This window comes from Ylistrum balloti, unplaced genomic scaffold (genome assembly GCF_031769215.1).
Source record: "Ylistrum balloti isolate Yb309-2 unplaced genomic scaffold, AGI_CSIRO_Ybal_v1 Utg370108, whole genome shotgun sequence".
Classification (NCBI taxonomy): domain Eukaryota; kingdom Metazoa; phylum Mollusca; class Bivalvia; order Pectinida; family Pectinidae; genus Ylistrum; species Ylistrum balloti.
In genome coordinates, this window is record NW_026782131.1 from 308,180 (window position 1) to 327,845 (window position 19,666).

General features: G+C 35.2%; 1 protein-coding gene across 1 annotated transcript in view; it reads right to left on the minus strand.

Annotated features, from left to right (window-relative positions):
- The window catches only part of LOC132550165 (synaptotagmin-9-like), a 34,340-nt gene extending 20,120 nt beyond the window's left edge, over positions 1–14,220 (minus strand). Inside the window, exon 1 of the mRNA XM_060214182.1 lies at positions 14,154–14,220. Within this exon, the coding sequence (XP_060070165.1) occupies positions 14,154–14,220 (67 nt within the window). The remainder of the gene's footprint in view (positions 1–14,153) is intronic.
- Positions 14,221–19,666: the final 5,446 nt, after the last annotated feature.

A 19,666-nucleotide genomic window follows, 5' to 3' on the forward strand; every position in this document is an offset into this window, starting at 1 on the left:
TGAAACCATTGGTCCTTAACAGTCATCTGACAATCAACTTATTCATTTCAGGAATTATTACCATCCCAAAGTGAGTTTCAAATGAAATTGGTTGAAATTCAATTTGGCATTTAGGAATATCAGAATTGGAAAGCAAAATTTTAGCAAAATTACCCATTTTGGCTTTGCCCCTAAGTCCCTGGGGGTTTTGAATTTAAGGAATTACTGACCTTCCCAAGTGATAATTTAGATTGAATTTCACTGAAATCCAATCAGGATTTTAGGGAAGAATATAGCCTATTAAAGCAAAAATTTCAGCCAAACTTCTCAAATGTACACCTTGCTGGTCATCTTGGTTTCAATGTAGTTTATTGTTATACAAGGCAATACTTTATTATCACACCAGCTCCAGCCACAGTTTTTGTATACAATTAAACCTAAATATTGGGAGGTCAGTAGTCTCCCTTAAGAAGCTCTCCAGGGAGAAATACCTCCGCTTTATGATCTATAGTAACAAGTATGATGGGATGATTGGTCCCTCAAGATGACAGCTTCATATATATATTACACAATGAAGGGACAGTGTTAACAGGAAATACACGTCCCAAAAGATACATTCAGCGCATTCTTAAACACAATGGAGGTGTGAGGTCCCCATTCTGTGTAGGTCTTGGCTATAACAGATATCTCTAAGGACAGACACATCCGGTGATATGGTCCCTCATATCAAGTTTGCTGATCAGATGTTTCAAAATGTCTTTCTGTTATACACGATTATCAAAGACAGTGGACTCGAAAGCTGAGATGAATATCCTTATACCTAGCATCCTCGGGGAATAGTTGTCAGGAAAAGTATGTAAAACTATGGAAATAACAAATCTTATAGCCCTCCGAAATCAACCTAACTATCCATTGGCATATTTAGCAGGGAACAGTTTCACCAGTGTAATTAGATTTCTTAGAAAGAGGTCAACCCATTCATGATCACAGAGCTCGCGGACACTTGGCGAAATCTCATTGATCAGTGCAGAACTTAAAGTGAGGCTCTAAATCTCATAACTAGGCTCTAGAGGGATGACGATAATTCTATACCTGAAGACAATAATGTTGAGAATACTTGGAGAAAATGGGATGACTATAACACAAGGATGTAGACTAGCTCAATTTTTCACCGTAATTAAGGACTGCATAAGCTGAAAAATATACTGAAGTTATCTTAAGAAAGACAGAGGTCAGACAGGAAAAATCTATACAATTTTTTTTGTTCTTTTTCTTGTTTTAGGTCAAACTAAGGAAAGATCCTGCTGTGTGTACCACAAGTCAGAAGGTTGCTCAGGAATAAACTGAGCTGCTATCAAATAGTACTATTATAAACCACAGCTTCATAAATAACACAACACTGTTCTTATCCTGACTATACTACAATCAAACTCAGAACAATTCAGTAGATCTAGTCCTGACAGTACTACAATCAAACTCAGAACAATTCAGTAGATCTAGTCCTGACAGTACTACAATCAAACTCAGAACAATTCTGTAGATCTAGATCTAGTCCTGACAGTACTACAATCAAACTCAGAACAATTCTGTAGATCTAGTCCTGACAGTACTACAATCAAACTCAGAACAATTCTGTAGATCTAGTCCTGACAGTACTACAATCAAACTCAGAACAATTCTGTAGATCTAGTCCTGACAGTACTACAATCAAACTCAGAACAATTCTGTAGATCTAGTCCTGACAGTACTACAATCAAACTCAGAACAATTCTGTAGATCTAGTCCTGACAGTACTACAATCAAACTCAGAACAATTCAGTAGATCTAGTCCTGAGAGTAGTACAATCAAACTCAGAACAATTCAGTAGATCTAGACCTGACAGTACTACAATCAAACTCAGAACAATTCAGTAGATCTAGTCCTGACAGTACTACAATCAAACTCAGAACAATTCAGTAGATCTAGTCCTGACAGTACTACAATCAAACTCAGAACAATTCAGTAGATCTAGACCTGACAGTACTACAATCAAACTCAGAACAATTCAGTAGATCTAGATCTAGTCATGACAGTACTACAATCAAACTCAGAACAATTCAGTAGATCTAGTCCTGACAGTACTAAAATCAAACTCAGAACAAACAATTCAGAGTCCTGACAACTACAATCTCAGAACAATTCAGTAGATCTAGTCCTGACAGTACTACAATCAAACTCAGAACAATTCAGTAGATCTAGTCCTGACAGTACTACAATCAAACTCAGAACAATTCAGTAGATCTAGTCCTGACAGTACTACAATCAAACTCAGAACAATTCAGTAGATCTAGTCCTGACAGTACTACAATCAAACTCAGAACAATCAAACTCAGAACAATTCAGTAGATCTAGTCCTGACAGTACTACAATCAAACTCAGAACAATTCAGTAGATCTAGTCCTGACAGTACTACAATCAAACTCAGAACAATTCAGTAGATCTAGTCCTGACAGTACTACAATCAAACTCAGAACAATTCAGTAGATCTAGTCCTGACAGTACTAAAATCAAACTCAGAACAATTCAGTAGATCCAGTCCTGACAGTACTACAATCAAACTCAGAACAATTTTGTAGATCTAGATCTAGTCCTGACAGTACTACAATCAAACTCAGAACAATTCAGTAGATCTAGATCTAGTCATGACAGTACTACAATCAAACTAGTCCTGACAGTACTACAATCAAACTCAGAACAATTCAGTTCAGTGACAGTACTACAATCAAACTCAGAACAATTCAGTAGATCTATCCTGACAGTACTACAATCAAACTCAGAACAATTCAGATCTAGTCCTGACAGTACTACAATCAAACTCAGAACAATTCAAGTTGACAGTACTACAATCAAACTCAGAACAATTCAGTAGATCTAGTCCTGACAGTACTACAATCAAACTCAGAACAATTCAGTAGATCTAGTCCTGACAGTACTACAATCAAACTCAGAACAATTCAGTAGACAGTACTGACAGTACTACAATCAAACTCAGAACAATTCAGTAGAACAAGTACTACAATCAAACTCAGAACAATTCAGTAGATCTAGTCCTGACAGTACTAAAATCAAACTCAGAACAATTCAGTAGATCTAGACCTGACGGTACTACAATCAAACTCAGAACAGATCTTCTACAATCAAACTCAGAACAATTCAGTAGATCTAGACCTGAAAGTACTACAATCAAACTCAGAACAATTCAGTTGATCTAGACCTGACAGTACTACAATCAAACTCAGAACAATTCAGTAGATCTAGTCCTGACAGTACTAAAATCAAACTCAGAACAATTCAGTAGATCTAGTCCTGACAGTACTACAATCAAACTCAGAACAATTCAGTAGATCTAGTCCTGACAGTACTACAATCAAACTCAGAACAATTCAGTAGATCTAGTCCTGACAGTACTACAATCAAACTCAGAACAATTCAGTAGATCTAGTCCTGACAGTACTAAAATACTAAAATCAAATCAAACTCAGAACAATTCAGTAGATCTAGTCCTGACAGTACTACAATCAAACTCAGAACAATTCTGTAGATCTAGTCCTGACAGTACTACAATCAAACTCAGAACAATTCAGTAGATCTAGTCCTGACAGTACTACAATCAAACTCAGAACAATTCAGTAGATCTAGTCCTGACAGTACTACAATCAAACTCAGAACAATTCAGTAGATCTAGTCCTGACAGTACTACAATCAAACTCAGAACAATTCAGTAGATCTAGTCCTGACAGTACTACAATCAAACTCAGAACAATTCAGTAGATCTAGTCCTGACAGTACTACAATCAAACTCAGAACAATTCAGTAGATCTAGATCTAGTCATGACAGTACTACAATCAAACTCAGAACAATTCAGTAGATCTAGTCCTGACAGTACTACAATCAAACTCAGAACAATTCAGTAGATCTAGATCTAGTCATGACAGTACTACAATCAAACTCAGAACAATTTTGTAGATCTAGATCTAGTCCTGACAGTACTACAATCAAACTCAGAACAATTCAGTAGATCTAGTCCTGACAGTACTAAAATCAAATTCAGAACAATCCTGACAGTACTACAATCAAACTCAGTAGATCTAGTCCTGACAGTACTACAATCAAACTCAGAACAATTCAGTAGATCTAGTCCTGACAGTACTACAATCAAACTCAGAACAATTCAGTAGATCTAGTCCTGACAGTACTACAATCAAACTCAGAACAATTCAGTAGATCTAGTCCTGACAGTACTACAATCAAACTCAGAACAATCAGAACAATTCAGTAGATCAGTCCTAGATCTAGTCCTGACAGTACTACTAAAATCAAACTCAGAACAATTCAATTCAGAACAATTAGATCTAGTCCTGACAGTACTACAATCAAACTCAGAACAATTCAGTAGATCTAGTCCTGACAGTACTAAAATCAAACTCAGAACAATTCAGTAGATCTAGTCCTGACAGTACTACAATCAAACTCAGAACAATTCAGTAGATCTAGATCTTAGGTTCTGACTGTTTTATCTGAATAAAAAATGATGCTCTCATTCAAAAAAAAAAAGAAAAGAAAAGAAAAATTCAAGAAATATTTGACCTGCCGAGAACTTTTGTGAAATTTTGTGCCCTGTTCCTTGCTCTATGATGAATAGTTATGTAATGTATTTGTAAACGGTGGATTTTATATCTTAAACAGATTGAGATCTTAATCTGTCCTTCAAGTCAAGTAACATTTGTCCCTAGTTCAATTTTTTATCTATTTTGGTCTTCTTTACACTGTTAAAACAGAGAACAGAGAAGATTGTGGTATAATAACAAAGTAGACTACTACAATATCTGAGGCCTTAAGAGGCAAAAGGTGTCCAATAACAGCTGGGGGCTAGAAATTAAACAAGACAGTTACAAGTGCATACTTTAAGTGCTCAAAAGGCAATACTCTGTAAATCATCAACATTTCAGATCAGACAGTAATAAAATTTAAAGGAAATCAGATAGAAAGTGGAACATTATAAACATGCTGCCAAGTTACCAGGAAATAATAGAAAAAGTACACTACAGACATGTTGACCAGACATGCTTTTAATGCTTGAAGTACACAAATGGTGATGACTTGGTAATTCTGTATTGATGATCAATATGTCTGAAAAACAGGCATAACAATAATGGTAGTCAGGAAAAAAGTACACAAAGGGCAATAACTCTAGTATACCAATGCAAAACATCAAAATACAAAAGAGAAGATGCCACAGATGTCAAATGGAAGCAATAGCCTGCCAAAGAAATACCAGCATGGCATGCAAAAATAATTAGAAAAATATTTATGATTTCTAGTGTTGAATCAAAATTTGGCTTTGAAATTGAGATTGGCAAATATCATGCTGAAAATGACACTATAAATTTGTGACTTGCTAACTACATGTTAATATAAATTAGTTACGTTACTGGAATATGTCTCATGCTATAGCAACAGAATAGAGTATTTCTGTCTCCATCCTGACCTTGGCTTGTCCTTTGTCTAGCCCCTTCATTAGTATTGGCATGGTAACATGAATATCGTCTGCCCTGACCCCATAATACATCTGATTGCCTTACTGATGCAATCCTGTGAAGTGATGCAATTACATAGGGGCCTGAAAATGGTCCAGTCTGACAGTGTTTCCTGGTGGACATAAGAATGACCGATTGAGCAATAATCTGACCGGACATCAATTTCAGAAGCGACAAAGTTGACTTTATGTCTGTAAAATGTGGATGACTAGTCTACCTGTCACTGGAGCTGTATCAATACTGAAGAGCATCTTCTCAGACAGATAACGTTAATGTTTATTGGGCAGTAACACCTGCTGCAATACAGTAATATGGTATAGTCAGGACTTCAGACAGATACTGGGTATTTTATAGAACTATATGGGTGTACCATGCAGGGCAGCACACCATGGTATAGTCAGGACTTCAGACAGATACTGGGTATTTTGTAGAACTATATGGGTGTACCATGCAGGGCAACACAACATGGTATAGTCAGGACTTCAGACAGGTACTGGGTATTTTGTAGAACTATATGGGTGTACCATGCAGGGCAGCACACCATGGTATAGGCAGGACTTCAGACAGGTACTGGGTATTTTATAGAACTACATGGGTGTACCATGCAGGGCAACACAACATGGTATAGTCAGGACTTCAGACAGGTACTGGGTATTTTATAGAACTACATGGTGTACCATGCAGGGCAACACAACATGGTATAGTCAGGACTTCAGACAGTTACTAGGCATTTTATTGAACTACATGGGTGTACCATGCAGGGCAACACACCATGGTATAGGTAGGACTTCAGACAGGTACTGGGTATTTTATAGATCTACATGGATGTACCATTGGGCATCACAACACTGTGTAGGCAGGACTTCATACAAGTACTGGGTATTTTATAGAACTACATGGATGTACCAGTGGGCATCACAACACCGTGTAGGTGGGGCTTCAGACAGGTAATGGGTATTTTATAGAACTACATGGGTGTACAAGTGGGCATCACAAGACTGTGTAGGTGGGGCTTCAGCTACTAACTACGATGCTATGTATTATCATATGTAATGACTGGTTTAACTATTTGAATCCTTAAGCAATCTACTTGATGTCCTGCAGAGCTATATACAAGAATAACGTATTGTATCGTTCATAAATTGGACAGAAATACCATAGAAGTACAATGGTTATTATTATAACAGAGAGAATATCATAACTTACACGTACATATTAATATTGAACTTTGTTAGTCTTTATTTCTTTTCATGTCGACAACATTATTAAAGGAATGTGCACTGCACTTTTAGCTGCGAGAATGTAAGAACATTCACATTAAAAACTTCATATTAAGATATTCTAATTTCTCTTTAAAGTGCAGCAAATGGAATAAAATCATTATTTCTAAGAAAGCATTTCAAAACTAGAACTGGAAACCACTAGCTGCACTCAGTACTACATAAACAAAATAAGAAATGGAATACACATTCATCAATAAATTTTAAATTAACAATATGGCACAGCACATGCCAAATATACAAAATACTGCACAGGTTCGTTTACTGTAAACTGGGTCTTTTAGTGCTGTTTATCTATAGCAAATTTGTGGATGTAATGTTATGGTAAAAATGTTGTATGACCATTAGAGATGTAGGAATTGTTCTATAATCATTAGAGATGAAGGAATTGTTCTGTGACCATTACAGATGTAGGAATTGTTCTATAACCATTAGAGATGTAGGAATTGTTCTATAATCATTACAGATGTAGGAATTGTTCTATAATCATTACAGATGTAGGAATTGTTCTATAATCATTACAGATGTAGGAATTGTTCTATAACCATTAGAGATGTAGGAATTGTTCTATAACCATTAGAGATGAAGGAATTGTTCTATAACCATTAGAGATGAAGGAATTGTTCTATAACCATTAGAGATGAAGGAATTGTTCTATAATCATTACAGATGTAGGAATTGTTCTATGACCATTACAGATGTAGGAATTGTTCTATAACCATTAGAGATGTAGGAATTGTTCTATGACCATTAGAGATGTAGGAATTGTTCTATAACCATTAGAGATGTAGGAATTGTTCTATGACCATTAGAGATGTAGGAATTGTTCTATAACCATTACAGATGTAGGAATTCTTCTATAACCATTACAGATGTAGGAATTGTTCTATAACCATTAGAGATGAAGGAATTGTTCTATAACCATTAGAGATGAAGGAATTGTTCTATAAACATTACAAATGTAGGAATTGTTCTATAATCATTACAGATGTAGGAATTGTTCTATAATCATTACAGATGTAGGAATTGTTCTATAATCATTACAGATGTAGGAATTCTTCTATAACCATTAGAGATGTAGGAATTGTTCTATGACCATTAGAGATGTAGGAATTGACCATTAGAGATGTAGGAATTGTTCTATGACCATTAGAGATGTAGGAATTGTTCTATAACCATTACAGATGTAGGAATTGTTCTATAATCATTAGAGATGTAGGAATTCTTCTATAACCATTAGAGATGTAGGAATTGTTCTATGACCATTAGAGATGTAGGAATTGTTCTATAACCATTACAGATGTAGGAATTGTTCTATAACCATTAGAGATGTAGGAATTGTTCTATAACCATTAGAGATGTAGGAATTGTTCTATAACCATTAGAGATGTAGGAATTAGGAATTGTTCTATGACCATTACAGATGTAGGAATTGACCATTAGATGTAGGAATTGTTCTATAACCATTACAGATGTAGGAATTGTCTATAACCTATAACCATTAACCATTAGAGATGTATTGTTCTGGAATTAGGAATTGTTCTATAATCATTAGAGATGTAGGAATTGTTCTATAACCATTAGAGATGTAGGAATTGTTCTATGACCATTAGAGATGTAGGAATTGTTCTATAACCATTAGAGATGTAGGAATTGTTCTGTGACCATTACAGATGTAGGAATTGTTCTATAACCATTAGAGATGTAGGAATTGTTCTATAATCATTAGAGATGTAGGAATTGTTCTGTGACCATTACAGATGTAGGAATTGTTCTATAACCATTAGAGATGTAGGAATTGTTCTATAACCATTAGAGATGTAGGAATTGTTCTATAACCATTAGAGATGTAGGAATTGTTCTATAACCATCAGAGATGTAGGAATTGTTCTGTGACCATTTGAATGTGTTCTTCTAGCTTTACCTTTTATCAGAGATAAATGAAAATGGACTTAACATTTTTTTTTAAATCATGAAAGGTTCTTGAAAACTTTCAACCTTAAACATGAATGGCAAGCTGCCATCCAACAACTCAGAAATGAGAACTTTTACCTTGCAGGCATGAAATAAGCAATGATGTGCTATTGTTTTTACCTGAACATTTCTTGATACCCACATGTATGAACTAGAGATAAGTGTCTATTTTAATGTCCGAAGATTAATAGTTTTATTACAATATTAGCCTTAAAACACATTCTGAAGACGACAAAAAACCAAAACCAGATAACTTTAACAAATTCCATTCCATATGCATCATTTAGATGGTCTGGTTTCCATGGTAATACTTTATCATTGTAGGAATGGCTATTCCAACCAAAAGTCTCATTCACAAAAATATCTGATTGTCATATTTCAACAATAAGGCCCAAAAAGATCTACTAGCCCTATAGATCAACTACGATATAGTCAAGCGAAAATGTGTCCTGATGTTTTCCAATAAATTGTTAACATTCATAGCTTCACTGAAAATATAATCTGATGTTGTGACACACTAACGAAATTGTCTCTATTTAGCTGTATAATATAGAAGTCTGTGGCTCATAGACAATCACATGAAATGGACACAGACGACTAACCCTATCAATGCAGAATACATGAATGTAGTTAGAAGGAATTATATACATTTCTGTCAATGATTATTCAGATAATTGATCAGCTGTCCTTCTTGATATTTGCCTTATGTAATTTTGCAGAAAAAGGATAAGCAGTTGATTTGTCTATACAAAGACACAAAAACTTCCTTAAGACTTGACAAGACTTTCAGACAGGATATCTTCATTTACAAATATTTCTCTCAATAGAATTAGTAGTCCTAGATATTGTCCGTTTTACAAAAATTGAACATACTTGTTTTTTAAAACTGAATCTTGTTATGTTAAATTTTTCATTCACTAATCTATTTTATTTATCTATCTATGAACGCAAGATTTTTTGTCACAATTAGATACACTGTCCTTCCAAATTTAACTTGAAAAAAATATTTCTGGTCAATCAGTTAATATTTTGATCTGGAAGTGGAAACTATAAAACCGTTCTAGTAGTGATTACATGTGTGTTAAAGGGAGTGAACTCTAGATTTAATCCCTTGGGATGTATTATGACTGCAGTAATTTAAACTCTGCTACTAATAGTGAAAAAATCAAAGCTGACCATGTCATTCAAAATAGATATATATATAAAAAAAATCTAGTTTGTTTAAAACTTAGAACAGACATACAAGTGGCTCATGGAGTGGGCAACGGCATACATTCATTGATATTAGTAGATGATTATTATTTCCAAATCTTGATAAAAAGAAAATGTTTTCAAATCATATGTAAGCTACACCTATACACAATGAGAACTTTATCTGTCATCTAACCCTCAGAACAAGGTTTTTTCCTGTCCTTAACATTAGAAATTGCCTGGTAAGTACTGTCCATATATATTTACATCACACCTTCAACTTTTATCAATAACAAATTTCTTTGACCTTGACCTTCAGATTTGTGAAAGAAGAATGCATAATAGTAGCCTGTTTCAAAGGTGCTTATATACAGATACATCTCCATCTTAGAGAAAGTTCAGTGTACAGCCTTACCTGATAATTAACAGTAACACTTTGTAGCAAAAAACATCAAGGCTAAGGAACATTTAGTGAACAGAATCTCTATTACATACAAATATAGGTAATTATGTTTAAGTAGAAACAAGTTATTCTAAAGTATCTAAAAAAATTCTAAATCATTTTGTCACAAAGTTTAAATGTTTTAACCTGGAAAGTTTACAATTACAAGCATTATATCCCTACAGGGTATGTAACTATTTACAAAATTAGTATCAATTTGTCTGTATTATCGTTACCTTTACTCCATAGAGGGAGAAGAAAACTCCATTACGGTTGTAGTGACCCAGAAGAATCAGTCCTGTTTTAGGTGACAAGTTAAAAAAACTAGGTTGAATTAACTCATGTAATCAGAGAGGCTTATTATACCTTCCAGCCACAGCAGCAGTTATCAAAGTTCTCAAACAATCAGCATGCCTTTCTATAACACAAACGCTGTCTGCTCATGCTTCAGGTTGACCAGTGCCACTAGCAGGCCTCCAAGTTTAGTCTAGCACAATTAACCTTTATCATTCTGAAGTGAACTAAGAATAGATATTTCTCCAAGAGAAACAGTTGCTCTACACCTGCGTCTTAATACAGTGTGTAATTGTAAGCCCTTGCAAGTCGACACACATTGATCACCAAGTTAGAGGTTGAGTGTCAACCCAACGCCCTCTGTGTTGTTACCTCCCACTTAACCAATTATCAGGTACAACAATAAATATCTATTACATAAGCTGAAAAGAAAATTAAGAATTTATGTTTTTTTTAATCATGTTTACTATATGGCATTAACAGAATATTCAGCACCTAATTTTGTCACAATGATTGATAAGCAAGGTCAAATATACAGGCATTCTCTATAGATCATTTTTTGAAAACAAATATATTGATTACCAAGATATTTTTTCATGAAATATTACTCTACTGTTAATGTAAGATATATGAACAAGAAAGAGTAGGATAATCTCTTAATTTGTTCAGATCTTCTCTGTACAGTACTATAATCTCTAAACTAGTGAAGATCTTCTCTGTACAGTACTATAATCTCTAAATTAGTTAAGAACTTCTCTGTACAGTACTATAATCTCTAAATTTGTTAAGATCTTTTCTGTACAGTGCTATAATCTCTAAATTTGTTAAGAACTTCTTTTACAGTGCTATAATCTCTTAATTAGTTAAGAACTTCCTTTTAAAGTACCTTAATCTCTTAATTAGTTAAGAACTTCCTTTTAAAGTACCTTAATCTCTTAATTAGTTAAGAACTTCCTTTTAGAATACAAAAATTGCTTTATTAGTTAAGAACTTCCTTTTAAAGTACCTTATTCTCTTAATCAGTTAAGAACTCCCTTTTAGAGTACAATGCATTTCAATGGTACAATTTGTTTCTATGGTACAGAATATGAGTAAAGCATTGCATTTTCACATTTGTTTTTGACAAAAAAAAAAAAAAATAAACAAAAAAAAATCTCTGTGTCTTACCTTGAGTGGTACAGAGCCTCCAACTTATTCATCATGACCCTCATACATCTTACAACATTGAGATCCCTGGAGACATGGTTTCCATATTAAATATCACACCTAGTTCTATCTCAAAAATAGGGCCATGGGGTAGTTCTAGAATCTGAGGTCTTCATCTTCAATTAAAGATAGAAGCATCTCTAGTGGCTATCCTATAAACATTTCTCAGAAATACACAATGTGTGGTAACTTACTTTCTCTTCTCCGGGACCAACTTTAGAGACATGCAAACTGCTTTCCCCCAAAGAGATGAATGTTTTCAGAACCACCCAGAGCAAATATATATACAGTTATAAACTTGTCAAAAATTGCCAGCCTGCCCAATAAAAATATAAAAAAATAAAATGTTGCAAACACATTCATCATTGAAACTAAAACACTTGAAATTGCTTTATCTGGGTGAAGACAGATAGAGTTGTAGGTTTTTGTAACAAGGCAAGTTCCTGTGAACAATCTACAGGGTCTCCTGTGGCGTGAACGTCTCTGAGTCAGCAGAGAATTCGTAAATGTCACAGCCTGGTGACATCTTGTCTTAGTATGCATCCCATGTCCCCAATTAACTTTTACACAATATCCAATCACAGACATAACATCACACCCCAACATCAGAAATTGTTGTATTGCCAAAGCTGTGGATGATAAATCTCCGCCTCTTGACACTTCAGTGGCACATCTACTTTTGGTACTTAAGATTTTGACAATAAACTCAATTGGTTTCCTAAATAATCATTAAAATTTTCTTGACTGAATTACTCTTATAGGAATATAAATATCATTGTAAATGACAGTTCATGAAAGGCAAGACAATCAGTATATTTAATCGATACACAAGGTATCTAAGTTTTACTAATATATATAAAACATGTATATATATATATATATATATCAAATATTTTGAAAAAAAAAAGTACAAGACATCATATTTTGCACTTACATTTGCATATAACTTTTTGTGTCAATCAACAATTTTTTTAATTAAATTTTTTTTATCATTAGTTCCGATTTCTAAAGTTAAAGCTAAAGTTAATTGAGAATATTCATGTATATACCTGTAAAAAGTCATCAGAACATGTTTTAGTTTCAGTGATGAATGTGTTTGCAACATTTTATTTTTTATATTTAATTGGGCAGGCTGGCAATTTTTTGACAAGTTTATAACTGTATCTATATTTGCTCTGGGTGGTCCCAGTGTCACAGGCCACAGTTAGATTTTTTTTTTTTTTTTAGAAAATTGATATAAAACTGTACATGCCCTCACATTCCTAACAAACGTCAGAAACCAAAACAGATGAAGGGACACAAGTGTGTATGTAAGGAGGTACAAACCTAATTCCAGTTAATGTGTCACTTTTGTTATCTCATGAATAGACAAATACTGTGACAAAATTTGGTAACTAAGTCTAACACTATAATATGCAATACCCTGGGTAATGCAACGCCAGAAGAACAAAGGGACATAACTCTATATATAAAACATCTTGGACTGAAGTGTACATTTTCATGTATGGCTCTCTGCACCACAAGAGTTATATAAATACATGATTTGTCAATTAGAAGAGAATTTGAGATAAAGGTGAATATGACAGAAATTCTTACAGACAGCAAGACAGACTGGTAAACAGATCACACTCCCAGTCCCCTTCAATAGCATCAATGAGGGACAAATTGGCTGATTGGTTAATGTGTTGGCCTTCAAACTTTAGTTAGTGTTCAGTGTGTTAGACTATGGTATGACAAACATGGACACCAACTACAATCTTACTGTTTTTAATCAATATTTGAACATGAAAAAGCAAGAAAACAAAGATATTTTAACTTGAAATACTGTAATGTTCCTGATAGGTGAAAAAGTTCTTCAAACCTTCACTAATGTGGTAGATTTATCGGATAAGTTTGACACTCAGAAATAGGAGCTGTACACTGGGATGTATAATTTCTTTTTCTTGTATGCATGATCACAACTATAATATAAAAATCAAAGGCTTGATATGACAAGTCAAAACTACATTCTTCTCTTCCCAGGTCAATTGTGATTTCGGCATTGTCTGGATTCACTATCAATGTTTTGTTTTTTTTTTATCATGACATATTAAATTTGGTTATTTGTTTATCAAATGTACATTACATCATTGTCATGTACAAGAGCAGGATATTAACCAAATACTATCCTGTGCGCAGGCTCTGAACTGGTTAGTTTTTGAAAACTGACCTGTGCTTGAACCATGCGTTAAGTTGTTGTTTGTCTGAGCAGTCATCTGAGTGGTCAGCAGAGCCATACTGATTTAATGAGTGTAATATATCAGGGTGAGGAACCTCTGACTTGGATATATCTGAGCTAGGAGAACTAACGAAGCACATCAAGGCAATCCAACATGGCTTCCTGTTTTTTCACCCCCTTGTGAATTGCCTAAGATTTGTTTTGGTCATTGAAGTCCAGAAAAGCAGCCATGCAGCAGTACAATAAATGTGATCAAATTGTAGATCACTGGTTTTTTGTAATCCGATCAAGATTCTCAGTAAATCTCTCAAGCAATGGTAAAGTCTCAAGATATGGCTAAACCTGAGTCTAGAGGAATGATGGACAGCTTCTCTCACACAAGATGGTCTGGGATATTCAAGATGTATCCTATGGATTGTCAAGTAGAGAAATTTTACACACATCACCATACAGCTTCTATACAGAATAAATTGCAGAATATAATATATATGTCTATGAATGTGATGTTACTTGTTCTCCATCATATCCATGGATATATGTTACTTTAATGTATACTTAGTTATATACATATGTATACATATATAATTAACTATCAACAGATATTATTGGAATTTTGAAAAAAAAACAAAAAAGAAAAAAAAAAAACATTTGTTCAAGAAATCATGTTTTACTGTTTCCATTACTGTTTATCAGTAAACAATTAACTTAAATTGTTATTGTCCTTACACAAATCTATTTTCAATTTGTTAGAGGTGTACAAAATACTGCTACACACTGTGTTTAGTCATAGTAGCCAGTCATTTAACAAGAGTTAATGGGAATTTCAATTTCCATACAGGTCATTCATGGGATAAAGAAATAATTAGGCGAAGAAAGACATTTATAAATACCTGTATCCACAACTAATATATAAATATTTTGTAAACAACCAACAAAATTATACTGAAGATTTTATCATAATCAAGGGAGATATTCCGTAGTCCAGAAAAAGCATAATTAGGGCAATTTTGGTACTGAACGAAAGTGTTTGGTTTATCAAGCGTCCAATGTATATCAAGTCTGATGGTTTTGATAATGTAACACCTTATACTAATATACTAAACAAAAAAAGAAAAGTAACACTTCTTTATTCTGTGATTAATTAATTAACCCCTTCATAAATCCTTACTAATCATGTACGAATAAAGTAATTGGTTAATTCTGATAAAACTGCAGTCATGGTTCATTATAAAACGTTGGGGTCAATTTCAAAGGTAACACCATTAGTAACGGGTATGGTCACCATTTACGAAGTAAACAGCATTGCAGCGTCGTCACATGGAACTCGTAAACCGGCGGATGATTCGAGGAGAGATGTTGTTCCATTCAGCGATCAAGGCTTGGGCCAGCTCCTGCAAGTTTGACTGCTAATTTTGACATTCTCTCACGCGTCGCCCAAGAACGTCCCAGACATGCTCAATCAGTGACAAATCATGTGATTTAGATGGCCAATCTAACACCTGTACGTTATTCTGCTGCAAGAAAGTTCTGCTGACGCGACTGGTGTGCGCTGGTGCATTATCCTGGTGAAAAATGGCGCTTAAGAATGGCAGAACCACTGGTCTTAAAATTTCGTCCCGATATTGGTTGCCGGTTAAATTGCCATTTTACACAACAAGCCTGGTACGAGTCCCCCCCACAAATTTATTATGTTTAATAACGATTATTACGGTGACGTCGCAACAAATTGGGTCCAGTGTAGGGATGCCGCGCTTTCAATTGGTAGGCACTCAACCTGTTGCGGACTGTTTGGGGAGACACACGACGCCCAAACAATGTCCTTGTAGTCTCTACTGCGGTTATGAATCGATTGCCCAAGTGTATCAATCGTATACGATGGTCATCCCTGGCGGTCGTTTTACGGGGTCAGCCGCTGCGGGGACGATCGGATGTTGACCCAGTTTGGTTTAAACGACTTACCAACTGGCATATTGTCTTAACACTGCAACCAAAATGCCGTGCAACTCGACGGCGAGACTCCCCAGCCTGGATCATGCCTACAGCCCTTTCTCTCTGTACTTGTGACAGACGGGGCATAATGATAAAGTTGATAGATAGCAAGATTCGGTGATTTCCAAGTCCTAAGGATCTAAGGAACAGTTGTCAGTTTGAATGTTTATGAAATTCAAGCGAAGATACAAGTTAGTCGCAGAAAACCTCATGCAGCTCTTTTGCTAATACAGACTTTCACGCTTGAATGATTTTGGTAACCCCCTTGGATTTTGTAATGTAAAACATTACCATTTTCTAATATTGCACAAACATCATTTTGTTTTCACTCATTTACAGGTATTCGCCAAGGAAACATGTTAACCTTTCTTTTTTTGTTGAGTATATCTAAATCTACTCAAGATAGAACCCAAGAGATTGGACATTGTTTGCAAGCTCTCCCTAGGATGGAGACTCCAAAGTTTTGCCACCAGTATCATTATCAGAACACTTTCTTATTTGTTTATTACTACAAAAACTTTATTAGTCAAAAGACAGAGATTAGAGTTTTGGATGCACACAATTTCCACACTGAAATTCCAGACAGTAAGATATTAAACATAATAAGGATTATTAGAGAAATTATTTACCTAAACAGCTTTCTGTGTCAGCAGGATTCTTTTAAGTACAAAATATATGCATTCAGCGAGAACTTGGTGTAATAAATTTGTCAATGTTTATTAAACAAGTTTTTGATCGCATCATCTTTGATCTGACCAATAAGTATACGTTATTGAGCTTTACACCGGCTCAACTGTTGTTTAAATTCTTGAAAAAATAGTAGTAACAACATTAGATCATTCATTGCTTGGAAAATATCTTAAGCAGACTGCAAACCATCTTAATAAGTAGCATATAATTGGGAAAAAGGAATGGTTGGAAAGCACGATTCTTTCTACGTAAAAGATGAAAGCTTTGCCTGATATTGATCTTATGGCTGTTTAGTCAAGTAACATATTCAGAAACACTGCTCACAGAAAAATCTTCCTGTTGTTTTCTTGTCTAAGACAATGATGTCAACTAGAACTGGCCTTGCATTTTTTCCTTGACATCCTTAATTTTTTTTTTAAATGTTGAACAATTTGTTACTTTTTCTATGGCTTTAAATAGCTTTCTTTGTTTGTTATCCATCTCCATCGCTCAGGGCAATGACCTTTGCAGTGACCTTGACCTTTGCTTAGTTGTCATGCCAACCTCTGGGCATGTCACCGTGGAAAAACCCATTGTTAAGGTAATGGCTTCTGTTTAAACATAATGGACAGGAAATTGTCCCTCTGCCTTGATACTACACTATAAAAGGAGACAATGCAATCTTCAAGGTATTCTTGCCAATCTGTCTGTCATACCCAGCTGAGGAAGGTAATAACATCTCAGTGGTAAAGGAAATCTACGAACGGACAGAATACCAATCATGACCATCCTATGTCACATGATACGCACAATATGTCAGAGCCAGATGACAAAGTTTCTCTGACGTGTCCACTAAAATGTCGTTCCATTTTAGAACTAATGAAATTGTGTATGAAACAACTCTCATATTAAACTAAATTTATTTAAATCTTTAACCAAAAAATTATATTTTTGTCAATGAAAACTACATTGATATTTGACAATTTCTATATTTTGCAGTGATCGTGACCATGATCTTTGCACCCTGAAATATAAAGTTATTTTAGATATATACACTGTATTCATAGCTGACATCTGTAAGTAACATAACCATAAGGAGACAAGCACCAACTCTCACCAGTGGTATAGACACTGCTTATTAACATTACAATAAAGAGACAAGTCCCATCTCTCACCAATGGTATAGACACTGCCTAGTAACATTACAATAAGGATACAAGCCCTAACTCTCACCAGTGGTATAGACACTGCCTAGTAACATTACAATAAGGATACAAGCCCTAACTCTCACCAGTGGTATAGACACTGCCTTGTAACATTACAATAAGGATACAAGCCTCATCTCTCACCAGTGGTATAGACACTGCCTAGTAACATTACAATAAGGATACAAGCCCTAACTCTCACCAGTGGTATAGACACTGCCTTGTAACATTACAATAAGGATACAAGCCTCATCTCTCACCAGTGGTATAGACACTGCCTAGTAACATTACAATAAGGAGACACGCCTCATCTCTCACCAGTGGTATAGACACTGCCTTGTAACATTACAATAAGGATACAAGCCCTAACTCTCACCAGTGGTATAGACACTGCCTAGTAACATTACAATAAGGAGACAAGCCTCATCTCTCACCAGTGGTATAGACACTGCCTAGTAACATTACAATAAGGAGACAAGCCTCATCTCTCACCAGTGGTATAGACACTGCCTAGTAACATTACAATAAGGATACAAGCCCTAACTCTCACCAGTGTTATAGACACTGCCTTGTAACATTACAATAAGGAGACAAGCCTCATCTCTCACCAGTGGTATAGACACTGCCTTGTAACATTACAATAAGGATACAAGCCTCATCTCTCACCAGTGGTATAGACACTGCCTTGTAACATTACAATAAGGAGACAAGCCTCATCTCTCACCAGTGGTATAGACACTGCCTAGTAACATTACAATAAGGATACAAGCCCTAACTCTCACCAGTGGTATAGACACTGCCTAGTAACATTACAATAAGGATACAAGCCCTAACTCTCACCAGTGGTATAGATACTGCCTAGTAACATTACAATAAGGATACAAACCCTAACTCTCACCAGTGGTATAGACACTGCCTAGTAAACTAAGGATACAAGCCCTAACTCACCTCAGTAACATTACAATAACGTATAGACACTGCCTAGTAACATTACAATAAGGAGACACGCCTCATCTCTCACCAGTGTTATAGACACTGCCTAGTAACATTACAATAAGGAGACACGCCTCATCTCTCACCAGTGGTATAGACACTGCCTAGTAACATTACAATAAAGAGACAAGTCCCATCTCTCACCAGTGGTATAGACACTGCCTAGTAACATTACAATAAGGAGAGATCTCTCACCAGTATAGACACTGCCTAGTAACATTATCTCTCACCAGTGTTATAGACACTGCCTATTAACATTACAATAAGGAGACAAGCCTCATCTCTCACCAGTGGTATAGACACTGCCTAGTAACATTACAATAAGGAGACACGCCTCATCTCTCACCAGTGTTATAGACACTGCTTATTAACATTACAATAAAGAGACAAGTCCCATCTCTCACCAGTGTTATAGACACTGCTTATTAACATTACAATAAGGAGACAAGCCTCATCTCTCACCAGTGGTATAGACACTGCCTTGTAACAATACAATAAGGATACAAGCCCTAACTCTCACCAGTGGTATAGACACTGCCTAGTAACATTACAATAAGGATACAAGCCTCATCTCTCACCAGTGGTATAGACACTGCTTATTAACATTACAATAAAGAGACAAGTCCCATCTCTCACCAGTGTTATAGA